We start from the raw sequence: 13,527 nt of genomic DNA, 5'->3' as shown, positions 1-13,527 counted from the left end.
TGGCAGCACCTGGGAAAGCGGGTGGTCGGAGCTGTACCAACGGCAGTGAGGGAAGGAATGTCTACCTCAGATAAGTATGATTGTTTTTTATTTTTGCGATTTATGTTTATGTGACATCAGTAAGGAATTTGGAATGTTTTGGGTGTTTTTTTTGCTGATTTTTTTCCCCCCATGGAAGCCTCTCTTAAAGTGCCCCGAGGCCAGCTCTTTAGCTTGGGATTATCAGTTGCTCAGCCGGCCTAGCATCCTAAAAGAGATGTGGAACACCTCCCTTAGCGCTCCGCTCCACACTCAGGGCCCAGCTGATGAACTTTGCGGCTGCAGACACAAACTGTTGCCCGGCGCAAAATGTACTGTCCCGCCGCCATTAGCGCCTCAAAATGGCCGATACTGAATTTCCACCCCATTGTCTTCTACCAGTGGGTAAATGATATGTAGTATTGAAGCATACAGAGAAGGAGGGTCCAAGGTTTGGTCACTTGTCTGAGTTCTTCAGTTAATCTCAGCCAGTGTGCAACATGGGCACTAAACCCCATGGTCGGGACAAGTCTCCCAATTCTTGCTAGAAAGTTTGTGTGTGGTCTTCAGGCGAGGCCAGCAGTGGGATCTTCTGTGATGCAACTCGGAAGCAAATAGCCTGCTGACACTCAGGAGGCAGTATTTTCCTCTTTGGGTTGGAGTAGACACAAGGAAGGACATACAACAACAACTTGCATTTATATAGCGCCTCAAGGCACTTCACAGGAGCGTTATCAGATAAAATTTGACACATCAGGCAATATTAGGGCAAAAGCTTGTAAAAGAGGTGGGTTTTAAGGAGTGTCTTAAAGGAGGAAAGAGAAGTAGAGAGGCGGAGAGGTTTAAGGAGGGAATTCCAGAGCTTAGGCGCTAGGCAGCTGAAGGCATCGGCCACCAATGGTGGAGCAATTAAAATCAGGGATGTGCAAAAGGCCAGAATTGGAGGAGCACAGAGATCTCGGTGGTTTGTAGTGCTGGAGGAGGTTACAGAGATAGAGTCATTCCATCCGACTCTGTCCCAAACCTGCCGCATTCCCCTGGGTAAAGGGTTTGTTGGACGTGCCCAGTGGCCTTCTGTGAGATTGCTACCACCAAGAGGGAGCCCACCGGTGCCCGGTTGCAATATCCCAGCGGTGCTGAGGTGGCACCAGTGCTGCAGCAACCAGAAGAGTGGCCAGGGGCAGGGGAGCCCTGAAGATCAAAGCACCGAGTCATTGTGAACAGGAGGGAAAGCTGGTGGTCCAGCAGCGAGCGTATGGGGGAGAGGGGAAGTAGGGGTCGGTCTACAAGTTATTTTCTAACCCAGCAGTCGAATCTGCTGGACAAAGCTTTATTTTCTCTTGTGTTTGTCAAACACTATGAAGCAAACTGTACAGAGGCATAACGTCCCTGCTTTTGTACCCCGGGCTTTTGACAATCACCTTAAATATGAGGCCTCCGGTGACTGACCCTCCTGTACAGTGTGTCCTTATGCACTCTTTCAAACCCTTACAAAGTCCGTCCAATTTAAAAGAAAAGAAAGCCATGGATTTAGATAAGGTCTTTCACGACCACCAGAAGTCTCAAAGCGCTTTACAGCCAACAAATGCCTCTATTTATAAAGCCAATGATCCCGTGTGCTTTTTTAAACAGCTTTATCAACTTCAAAGTTTGTGTATGCGAATCTCCAGGTCTCTTTGCCTTTTTTCATAGCCGCGTTGGTGCCTCCGGGGGGGCGCTAACACTTTTCACCCGGGGGAGGGGTCGCTACCGCCTCCCGGGAAATTGCCTGGGAGCTTGCAGGAGGCGCTGCCATGGCAACACCGCGCACCACGGTTAGCGCCCTGGTCCGCCACAAACCCCCCCCCCCCCACACCGCGAGAGAAATTGCTCCACGGACAGCGAGGTCGGCACGAACGGATGTTAACGGCAGCTTCGCAGGTTGCAAAGCTGGCGGACATCCACTCTCGGGGCGCTCCTTAAATGGGAGGGCGCCATATTTTATTGTCAGCCGCCATCGCGCAGCATGGTGCTCCGTCTTAGGCGCCGGGCTGCTGGCCTAGTCACTCTCTGCCCTGATGACCGAGTGGAGGCCCTCAGAGGCCGTGCGGAGTGCCCAGCGGCCCTCCCCTTTAGTCGAAGGGGAGGGGCGATGAAGCGCGTCAGCGTCAAGCAGTGCATTCACTAATGCTTCCCTCAGCGCCCCGCTAGCGCCCCGGTTATCAAAGGAAATGGAGCGAACGAGATTGCGATCCGCTTCCTTTCAGGGGCAGTAGGGGCAATTCCGCTGTAGGTGGGGACTTCTGCGCCTGCCGCTAATAGTCTCGGCACCAGAAGGTTACTGCCCCCAATCGGGGCACCGAGCAATTTCGCTCCCTCTGTTTCTGCACTCCCTTTAAAATTGTACCAATTTGTTTATATTGCTTCTCACTATTCTTCCTTCCAAAATGTATTACTTCACACTTCTGCCTTGTGTCTGCCCATTTCACCAGTCTGTCTGCGCCCTCCTGAAGACTATCACTCTCCTCCGCACTGTTTACTATATTTCCAAGCTTTGTGTCAGCTGCAAACTTTGAAATTATGCTCTGTATACCCAAGTCCAGGTCATTAATATATATTAAGAATAGCAGTGGTCCTAATACCGAACCCTGGGGAACACCACTGTATACCTCCTGCCAGCCTGAAAAACAACCGTCCTCGAGTACTCTCTCCATTCTGTCTCGCAGCCAATGTCATATCTACGCTGCCACTGTCTCTTTAATTCCCGTGGACTTCAATGATCTGGTAATATTCCAACTGTCGTGAAGGGAATAGGTTATGTTAATTAAAGCAATTTAAGTTGCTGATAAAAGATTTTACTTACAGTTATTAGCGGTGTTTGTGGCTTGTTTCTCTGCCATACAGCAGGGTTCCCAAGTGCAGAATATAGACCGTTGCTTATTCGTAGCTTCTGTGGAAACTGCTGCCTCAGTTTTTCATCTTAGCTATGATTGTGCAGGCTGATCTCTGGGGGACGTTACATGTGGTGTGAAAGGGCACATGTTGGGGTCAGCCCACGGGGGCACCTCTGGTATCCATGGCATTTGGAAGGGAATCATTACAATCCAGGCAGGGCTGGTGCTGAGATCTCTCGATGAAAGTTAAACAGGAAAATCCATTCTCATCTCCCAGATGTTGTGTCTCGGCGCGGACAGAAGTAGCTGACCTTAGCTTTGATGCTGCTTCTGCTCACTTTGTAAAAATGTTTTTGTAGTGTCCTTACACCTTACTATGGAATCACACCAGGCATGTACTGCAGACGAGGTCACTACGTGACCTGAACCTTTATTCCCAGGACCAAGAAGTGCTGACCCTGCGTGGGATCTCCCTTTAAATACCTGGATGACCAGGTGAGGAGTGTCTCCCACAAGTTCACCCCCTGTGGTCAAGGTGTGCATTACTCAGGTGTATACAGTGCACAGTGTTGTTACATAAAGGTTACAGTTATGTGAAGGTTACAAACATGACGTCACCTCCCCCCAACGTCTTTGGGTCAAACATTGAGTCTTTCAGGTGGTCGGCGCTCTCTCGTGGAACGCCGCAGTTGAGGCTCTGGTGGTTGGGCTTTGGTATGCGTCTCTGTCGCCTGAGGTGATTCAGGCCTGTCCGGGCTGGCTGCAGGGACTGCATGCTGGTGAATGTCCTTGTTGCTCGTTCACTGGCAGTGGTGTGAGTGACTTCTCATGATCTTTCTCAGGTTCCTCAGTGTCCATGCTAAACCTTTTCTTTACTTGGTCCAGATGTTTGCGGCATATCTGCCCATTGTTAAATCTGACCACCATGACCCTATTCCCCTCTTGCCAGTTACAGTACCCTCAAGCCACTTGGGTCCCAAAGCATGATTGAGAACAAATACAGGTCATCAATTTCTATGCATCTCCCCACTGAATTGCGATCATGGCACTCGATTTGGGACTGGCGCTTGCCCTCAACAATGTCTGACAGGTCTGAGTGAATGAGGGACAGCCGCGTTTTAAGCGTGCGTTTCATGAGTAGTTCCGCGGGCGGGACTCCCGTGAGCAAATGCGGGCGGGACCTATAGGCCAGCAGGAGGCGCGATAGGCGGTCCTTGAATCCGGAGCATGCCCTGTTTTATGATTTGAACCGCACGTTCTGCCTGGCCATTGGAAGCTGGCTTGAACGGTGCTGTCCTGACGTGTTTGATACCATTACCCAACATAAACTCCTGGAATTCATAGCTAGTGAAACACGGGCCATTATCGCTAACCAGGATGTCCGGCAAGCCGTGGGTCGCAAAGACCGTACACAGACTTTCCACGGTGGTGGATGTTGTGCACGAATTCAATATGATGCACTCGACAACAATCAGGAACATTTTTCCCATGAACGGGCCCGCGTAGTCTATGTGAATACATGATCATGGCCTGGTGGGCCAGGGCCACGGGCTGAGTGGGGCCTCCCTGGGGGCATTTCCCAGCTGAGAACAGGTCGTACACCTGCGAACCCAGTGTTCCAGGTCTGAGTCAATTACCGGCCACCATACATGTGACCGGGCAATGGCCTTCATTAGCACGATGCCTGGGTGCTCACTGTGGAGTTCCCTGATAAATGCTTCCCTTCCTTTCTGGGGCATGACTACCCGGCTGCCCCATAGCAGGCAGTCGGTTTGGATGGAGAGCTCGACCGTTCGTCTGTGAAACCGCCTGGCCTCCTCGGGACACGCTCCATGTGCGGGCGCCCAATCCCCAGTCAGGACACATTTCTTTATCAGGGATAGGAGGGGATCTCTGTTGGTCCAGATTTTAATCTGGCGGGCTGTGATGGGGGAGCCTGCGGTGTCGAAAGCCTCAACGGCCATGACCATCTCCGCGCTTTGTTCCGACGCCCCCGCAGTGGTCACCAGTGGGAGCCTGCTGAGCACGTCAGCGCAATTTTCGGTGCCTGGCCAGTGCCGTATGGTGTAGTCATACGCAGCCTGCGTGAGGGCCCACTGCTGTATGCGAACTGATGCATTGGCATTGACAGCCTTGCTCTCGGACAACAGGGATGTTAACGGTTTGTGGTCCGTTTCTAACTCGAACCTTCTGCCAAAAAGGTACTGGTGCATCTTTTTCACCCCGTAGACACATGCGAGCGCTTCCTTTTCAACCATCCCATATCCCCGTTCTGCCTGGGAGAGCGACCTGGAGGCATAAGCCACAGGTTGGAGTTGGCCCTCATCATTACCCTGCTGCAACACGCACCCAACCCCATAGGATGATGCATCACATGTCAAAACCAGTTTCTTACAGGGGTTGTACAAGGTCAACAGCTTGTTAGAACAAAGCAGGTTCCGCGCCCGATTGAAAGCCCGTTCTTGACAGTCCCCCCAAAACCATTCACAACCCTTACGCAGGAGCACGTGCAGCGGCTCCAACAATGTGCTTCAGTTCAACAGAAAGTTCCCGAAGTAGTTCAAGAGTCCCAGGAATGACCGCAACTCCGATGTGTTGCCAGGCCTGGGCGCACGACGGATCGCCTCCGTTTTGGATTCGGTCGGCCGGATCCCGTCTGCAGCAACCCTCCTGCCCAAAAACTAGACCTCTGGGGCCAAAAACACACACTTGGACTTCTTTAGTTGCAAGCCTACCCAGTCCAGTCGGCGTAGCACCTCCTCCAGGTTGTGGAGGTGTTCCTCAGTGTCTCGACCTGTGATAAGGATGTCATCTTGGAATACGATTGTTCCAGGGCTGGATTTAAGCAAGCGTTCCATGTTCCTCTGGAAGATAGCGGCTGTTGAACGAATGCCAAACGGACACCTGTTGTAAACGAATAGCCCCTTGTGATGGTGGTCAGAAGCTTGGATTCTTCAGCCAGTTCCTGAGTCATGTCGGCTGAAGTGAGGTTAAACTTGGTGAACAGCTTGCCACCTGCCAGCGTGGCAAAAAGATCCTCCGCTCTCGGAAGCGGGTATTGGTCCTGTAGTGACACTCGGTTGATGGTGGCCTTATAGTCGCCACAAATCCTGACCGAGCCATCTGCTTTAAGGACAGGAACGATGGGGCTTGCCCAGTCACTGAATTCAACAGGCGAAATTATGCCCTCTCTTAGCAGCCAACTCACTCTCAATTCTCTCACGCATCACACACGGCACGGCTCTGGCTTTGTGGTGCACTGGTCTGGCGTCCGGGGTGATGCGTATCACTACTTTGGTGCCCTTAAAGGTCCCGCCACCTGGTTGAAAAAGTGGCTCGAATTTCTGTTGGACCTGTGAGCATGAACTTCGCTCCACAGATGAAATGGCGTGCACATCACCCCATTTCCAGTTCACCTCGGTTAGCCAGCTCCTCCCCAAGACCGCGGGACCATTCCCCGGGACAATCCAGAGTGGCAGCCGGTTCTCCGATCCATTGTGTGTGACCGCCAAGTTTCACTGCCTAGTACTGGGATGATCTCTCTTGTGTATGTCCGTAGCCGCGTGTCAATGCGTTCCAGTTTGGACCTGTTAGCTTTGAGTAGCCATAGTTTTTCAAATTGTTGGGCACTCATAAGTGACTGGCTGGCTCCTGTGTCCCGCTCCATGCGTACTGGGATGCCATTTAATAGAACTTTCATCATCATAGGTGGCATTTTGGTGTACGAGCTGTGGACGTCTGCCACATGAACCCGCTAGACTTCAGCATCCATAGCTTTGCCCCAAGCATCACCCTGCCTTGCAGACCCCACATCTGGTTCCTCTGCCTCGTAAACTAGCCTCGCTACGGGCTTTCTGCACATTCTGGCCAGATGTGCACTGAAGTTACAGTTTCTACAGATAAATTGTTGAAACTCAGGTTTTTGCAGTATGTCTGCCACCGCACCTCCAGCATGAGCTGAGATTGTTGTGAACAAGGAACTGTTAACAGGCTGATTGTCTCTTTGATTACTCCTGAGCACTCTGTTGCTGAGTGTCAATGGTCCCATCCCGGGACGCATTGTCCCTTGTGATGGCGTGAATTGCCGATCCCCCTGCCATTGTCTCTGTTGCTGGCCCACCCTAGAGTCTGTTGTTGCCTGGGCGGTGTCAAATTGCCTTTGCCTGCCTGCGGGGTTCTGTGTCTCGTTTACAATGTTAACTCCCTGGTCCATCGCCACGTTGGAACCAGGGCTGCGCGCGTAAATTATCTTGGTCTCCTCTTCCCCTGCCATGAAGATCTGAGCTATCAGCGTTGCCCTTTCCAAAGTCAAGTCCTTGGTCTCAATAAGCTTCCTGAAAATCCCGGCATGACCAATGCCATCAATAACGAAATTCCTTAACATCTCCCCCCTGCAGGTGTTTGTGAACTTAGAGGCTGGCCAAACGCCGAAGGTCCGCAACAAAGTCCGATATGCTTTGTGCCTCCTAACGCCGGTGTGTATAGAACAGGTGCCAGGCCATGTGTATACTGCTCGCCGATCTGAGGTGATCACCGATCAGAGTGCTGAGCTCTTCAAAGGACTTGTCCGCCGGCTTCGCAGGTGCGAGCAGGTCTTTCATCGGCGCATACGTCTTGGATCCACAGCTGGTCAGTAGATGCGCCCTCCATTTGCCAGCCGCTTCCTCTCCCAGCCAGTCCTTCGTGACAAAGCTCTGCTGGAGCCTCTCAACGCAATTGTCCCAGTCCTCACCAACACAGTACCATTCCTCTGTGCTACCGGTGGCCATCCTCGTGGGTTGTTGATTCTCGTTTCTCGTCGTCAAATGTAGTGTCCTTACACCTTACTATGGAATCACACCAGGCATGTACTGCAGACGAGGTCACAGTGACCTGAACCTTTATTCCCAGGACCAAGAAGTGCTGACCCTGCGTGGGACCTCCCTTTAAATACCTGGATGACCAGGTGAGGAGTATCTCCCACAAGTTCACCCCCTGTGGTCAAGGTGTGCATTACTCAGGTGTATACAGTGTACAGTGTTGTTACATAAAGGTTACAGTTATGTGAAGGTTACAAACATGACAGTTTCTTTTCCCCCCAATTCCCCACGGAGGCACTGACTACTGCCGGCTTCATCCCAAATGCTCGCTCTTCAGTTGTGGAACTGAGACAGTGAAAGCCCGGCCGTAACCCTGCCGGATTTCTGCGGTCTAGAGGAGTCCGTGTTCCATGTATATGTTGTATGTGTGAGGTTGCAGCCCCTCTTCCACTATTTGAAAGGGCTGCTCCTCAATTCTGGCTGCACTGCAGTCCCATGCTCCTAATCCTTGGGCACCCTGTGCGGAGGGGAATGAGCAGGTCAGAAGGCCTCCTCATAGGACTGCTCCTGGGCCTGGCCAAGAGTGCCATTAACTGGTCCAGGCAGCAGGCGGTCGAGGGGGTCGTTCAGCCCGATTGCCTGTCTCTCTTCCGCGATTACATCCGAGCCAGGGTGGCCCTGGAGATGGCGCACGCGGTGTCCACCTGTACGCTTGCGGCCTTCCACGAGAGGTGGACATTATCACTCACGGGAACAGAATTTTAATTTAATTTGGTAAAGTTCCCATGTTAATTTGGACATTTGTGGGTTCCAGTGCCCTCACAAAAGGGGGTACTTGATTTAAAGTTCTTACAAAAATAGTTGTAACCCTTGGCGGGGACGGGGCGGGCAAGCGAGCGGCTCAGCCCATTGGCTGCCATTTTAACCACGCATTTTCAGGGGCGACCTCGCGAGTGCCTGCAAATCGGAGTCCTGGCCAGCTCTGGTTGCTCGCATTCCTGGAGGTTTCATCATATGACTATGCACCTCCGACTGCCCTACACAGCCAAACACCCATTTTTGCTCCATCGCCAATATTTTTAGAACTAATAAAATAAAAGTGTTCAAAGAGAAATGAAAAATAAGATATTTTTTTAAGGTCTGCTATGATTTTTCTCCAGGGTGTTGCCCGCAGCGAGTGTCCAGGAGATTAATCTTCAATTTCCGGAGACTCCAAGCCAATCCTGGGAGGTTGGTAACCCTTGTCCTGTGACGTAATCAGGAACCCAACGCCACTTTAACTAAAAATTGCGGAAGTCTTGTCCAGTGCCCAACTCTTCAGTAAAACCTGGCGGGATTGCTCTCTCAGAGCCACGGAAGCGGTACTTAAAGCGGCACCCACCTGCAGCCAATTGGATCGCAGGATCTTTGTGCTTCCACATCACTTCTTTCTTGCTTTTTCTGCCTTATCACGCTCAATAAGCTGTTTATAACGGGTGTTATTATTGCTAGTTTCATTTGGATGGAGGAACATAGAATCATAGAAATTTACAGCATGGAAGGAGGTCATTTTGGCCCAACTTGTCCGCGCCGCCCGACAAAGAGCTATCCAGCCTAATCCCACTTTCCAGCTCTTGGTCCGTAGCCCTGTAGGTTAAGTGCACATTCAAGTACTTTTTAAATGTAGTGAGTTAGAGTTCGAGGAAAATGAGCCCCAGCCCCAGTAACCAGCCCCAGCCCCAGTGACCAGCCCCATTAACCAGCCCCAGCCCCAGTGACCAACCCCATTAACCAACCCCCAGCCCCAGTGACCAGCCCCAGCCCCAATGACCAGCCCCAGTGACCAGCCCCAGCCCCAGCCTCAGCCCCAGTGACCAGCCCCAGCCCCAGCCCCAGCGACCAGCCCTATTAACCAGCCCCAGCCCCAGTGACCAGCCCCAGCCCCAGTGACCAGCCCCAGCCCCAGCGACCAGCCCCATTAACCAGCCCCAGCCCCAGTAACCAGCCCCAGCGACCAGCCCCATCAACCAGCCCCAGCCCCAGTGACCAGCCCCAGCCCCAGTGACCAGCCCCAGCGACCAGCCCCATTAACCAGCCCCAGTGACCAGCCCCAGCCCCAGTGACCAGCCCCAGTAACCAGCCCCAGCCCCAGTGACCAGCCCCAGCACCATCTGTGCCCACAGTGGACAGCTGCTGATAGGGGGCTGCTCGTAGGAGGCCTTCGGGTGGCCCTCCAACTCATTTTTGGTGCCACAATGGCGCTTATGGCTGTTGAAATGCATAACCGTGTTTACAGGCCTTGGAAGGTCCACTGCAAATTGCGGGCATCGGGTGGGCTGCCCGTGAATCATACTGCAATGAGGCCTGGAACTTAACATCGGCCAGGCCTGATGCTGGCTCCTCGGCCGAATTAGCTTGAGCGTCAGCTGGCTGTTCCATCACAGGGGCATCACAGCTGAATGCATTCCTTTCCTCACCCAACACACAAAGAAAGAACTTGCATTTCTATAGCAGCTTTAACAACCTCAGGATGTCCCACAACTCTTTACAGCCAGTGAAGTACTTTTTGAAGTGTAGTTGCTTTCATAATGTAGGAAACGCAGCAACCCATTTGCGCGCAGCAAGCTCTCACAAACAGCAATGTGCTAATGACCAAATCATCTGTTTTAATGATGTTGGTTGAGGGATAAATATTGGCCAGGACACTGGAGATAACTCCTCTGTCCTTCTTCAATATAGTGCCGTGGGATCTCGCCAGAGAGAGTAGACGGGGCTTTGGTTTAACATTTCATCCGAAAGATGGCAAATCCAACAGTGCAACACTCCCTCAGTACTGCACTGGAGTATCAGCCTAGATTTTTGTGCTCAAGTCTCTGAAGTGGTATGCGAGCTCACAACCTTCTGACTCAGAGCCGAGGAAGCCACCCACTGAGCCGCAGCTGACATACACTTTTCGGCAAGAGTCATTTCGTAACAATGACAAACGAGAGCTCTGGCTAATTGTATCCTTTCTTAGCCGAGGGGGCACTGCATATATTCATCAACTTACCCTTCACAAAAATAGATCTCTAATAGGATAAACATTTAAGGAAAGTCAGCCAAACGTTTTTGTCGGGTTCTGTGCAGTTCTGCGATGCCAGCTGGCTTGCAGCTTATCACAACAATCTGCACCGGGACTTTTAGTTAACAAGCTCATGTCATGGATGCGTCATTAGTGAAATAATGAGCAATTCTGTGACAAATACATAACCAATTACCACCTTATCGTTTTTTCTGAGATCATATAAGATTTAGAAGCAGGAGTAGGCTCCTTGAGCCTGCTCCGCCATTCATTGAGATCATGGCTGATCTTCTACCTCAACTCCACTTTCCTGCACTATCCCCATATCCCTTAATATCCAAAAATCTGTCAATCTCTGTCAAAGACTGAGTCTCCACAGCCCTCTGGGGTAGAGAATTCCAAAGATTCACCACCCTCTGAGTGAAGAAGTTTCTCCTCATCTCAGTCCTAAATGGCCGACCCCTTATTCTGAGACTGTGACCCCTGGTTCTACACGCCCCAGTCAGGGGAAACATCCTCTCTGCATCTACCCTGTCAAGCCCTGTAAGAATTTTGTATGTTTCAATGAGACCACCTCTCATTCTTCTAAACTCTAGAGAATATCGGCCTAGTCTGCTCGATCTCTCCTCATAGGACAGTCTCTGCATCCCAGGAATCAGTCTGGTGAAACTTCGCTAAGGGCAGAGGCCAGGAAATTAAAAAAAATATATATATATAATCAGTAGGGTTTTGGAACAGACGTTTGTAACAGAAAATGATGATGCTTGCTCAGTGTTGACAAGTCAGGGAAAGTAATTGTCAAATGTTGTTGTGGCAGGCGCTGATCATTAGGTTTCATGTCAGGTATACACCACCAGGTAGAAATTGGACCTCGTTTATTAAAATATAGAAAGATTTGCATTTATCTAAGCCTTGCAGATGTCCCAAAGTGTTTTACAGCCAATGAAGTGCTTTTTGAAGTGTAATCACTATTGTGATGTATGAAACGCGGAAGCCAATTTCCACACAGCAAGCTCCCACAAACAGCAATGTGATGATGACCAGATAATCTGTTTTAGCGATGTTGATTGAGGGTTAGATATTGGCCAGAACACCGGGAGGACTCCCCTGCTCTTCTTAAAAATAGCACCATGGGATCTTTTATATCCACCTGAGAGGGCAGACAGGGCCTCGGTTTAACATCTCATCCAAAAGACGGCACCTCTGACAGTGCAGCACTCCCTCAGCACTGCAGTGGAGTGTCAACTTAGATTTATGTGCACCAGTTCCTAGAGTGGGTCTTGAACCCACAGCTTTCTGACATAGAGGTGAGTGTGCTACCCACTGAGCCACAGCTGAAACGAAATAGGTTGCTCCAGATAGGGGTTGACCAAGGCTCTATACAATGGAAGCATAACTTACCATCCTTTATATTCCAACCCTTTTGAGATAAAGGTCAACATTCCACTTGACTTTTTTGATTGCTTTTTGTACATGTGCATCAGCTTTTAGTGATTTGCACACCTGGACATAGCAATCCCCTTGATAGGCACCCCAGCCCTTCCGCCCGTGAGCCATTTTCCGCCCGTGAGCCAAATGCCCTCACAGTCTCTCACATACTGAGCTCGGCATCTCGGGCATCTCGACAAACCCTCCCGCACCATGGCCGGCAACAATCCCAGGGACTTCATGGACATAGATATCGACGGCAAAAGACTGGGCCAGATCGTGATGACGCTCAGGGCTGCTGTGGTCCCAAAGACTGCAGAAAACTTCCGTGCATTGTGTACCGGTGAGAAGGGTTTTGGTTACAAGGGCTCCACATTCCACAGAATCATTCCTGGCTTCATGTGCCAGGGCGGTGACTTCACAGCGCACAACGGCACGGGTGGAAAGTCCATCTACAGGAACAAATTTGCGGATGAGAACTTCACAATTAAGCACACAAAGGAAGGTATCCTGTCCATGGCCAATGCTGGGCCAAATACGAATGGATCCCAGTTTTTTTTATGCACCAAGGATACTCCGTGGTTGGATGGAAAGCATGTTGTATTTGGATCTGTGACGGAGGGGTACAATGAAGTTGTCAAGAAGATGGAAGGGTGTGGCAGTGAAAGTGGCGAAACCAAAACAAAAGTTACCATCGCTGATTGCGGACAGCTGGATTAATTATTTTTTCCAAATGAAATTATACAATTTAAATAAAACTTGATCACTTGCAAAAAAAAAGATAGGCACCCCATCCACCACCTTAAACATTCACTCCTTCCACCATCAGCGCACCGTGGCTGCAGTGTGTACCATCTGCAAGATGTGTACCATCTACAAGATGCATTGCAGCAACTCACCAAGGCTTCTTCGGCAGCACCTCCAAAACATGCGACCTCTACCGCTTAGAAGGACAAGGGCAGAAGGTGCATGGGAACACCACCACCTCCAAGTTCCCCTCCAAGTCACGCACCATCCTGACTTGGAAATATATCGCTGTTCCCTCATCGTCGCTGGGTCACAATCCTGGAACTCCCTCCCTAACAGCACTGTGGGAGTACCTTCACCACACGGACTTCAAGAAGACGGCTCACCACCACCTTCTCAAGGGCAATTAGGGATGGGCAATAAATGCTGGCCTTGCTAGCGATGCCCACATCCTGGAACAAATTTTTTAAAACATCCAACCCCTTTTATTTCTTCCCAGTTCCTGGGTCCCTCGTCATTAAGAAAATATCCCAATTGATCTTTCTTGGATCCAAGGAGGATAACTTCACGTTTTCCCCACACGGAACTCAACCGAGCACAGTTTTGCCCACTAAGTTAGCCC

General features: G+C 50.8%; 1 protein-coding gene across 1 annotated transcript; it reads left to right on the top strand.

The window, feature by feature from the left end:
- The first annotated feature begins 12,371 nt into the window (after positions 1–12,371).
- LOC139230490 (peptidyl-prolyl cis-trans isomerase-like) lies at positions 12,372–12,878 on the top strand. Its single transcript, XM_070862312.1, has one exon. The coding sequence runs from the start codon at positions 12,372–12,374 to the stop codon at positions 12,876–12,878; it is 507 nt and encodes a 168-aa protein (XP_070718413.1).
- Positions 12,879–13,527: the final 649 nt, after the last annotated feature.

Source organism: Pristiophorus japonicus, chromosome 19 (assembly GCF_044704955.1).
Source record: "Pristiophorus japonicus isolate sPriJap1 chromosome 19, sPriJap1.hap1, whole genome shotgun sequence".
NCBI lineage: Eukaryota > Metazoa > Chordata > Chondrichthyes > Pristiophoridae > Pristiophorus > Pristiophorus japonicus.
This window is presented reverse-complemented; position numbering and strand designations above follow the sequence as displayed.

Bases quoted from the DNA above. Each gene is read 5' to 3' on its own strand.
- LOC139230490 (XM_070862312.1), top strand. From the start codon at position 12,372: ATGGCCGGCAACAATCCCAGGGACTTCATGGACATAGATATCGACGGC.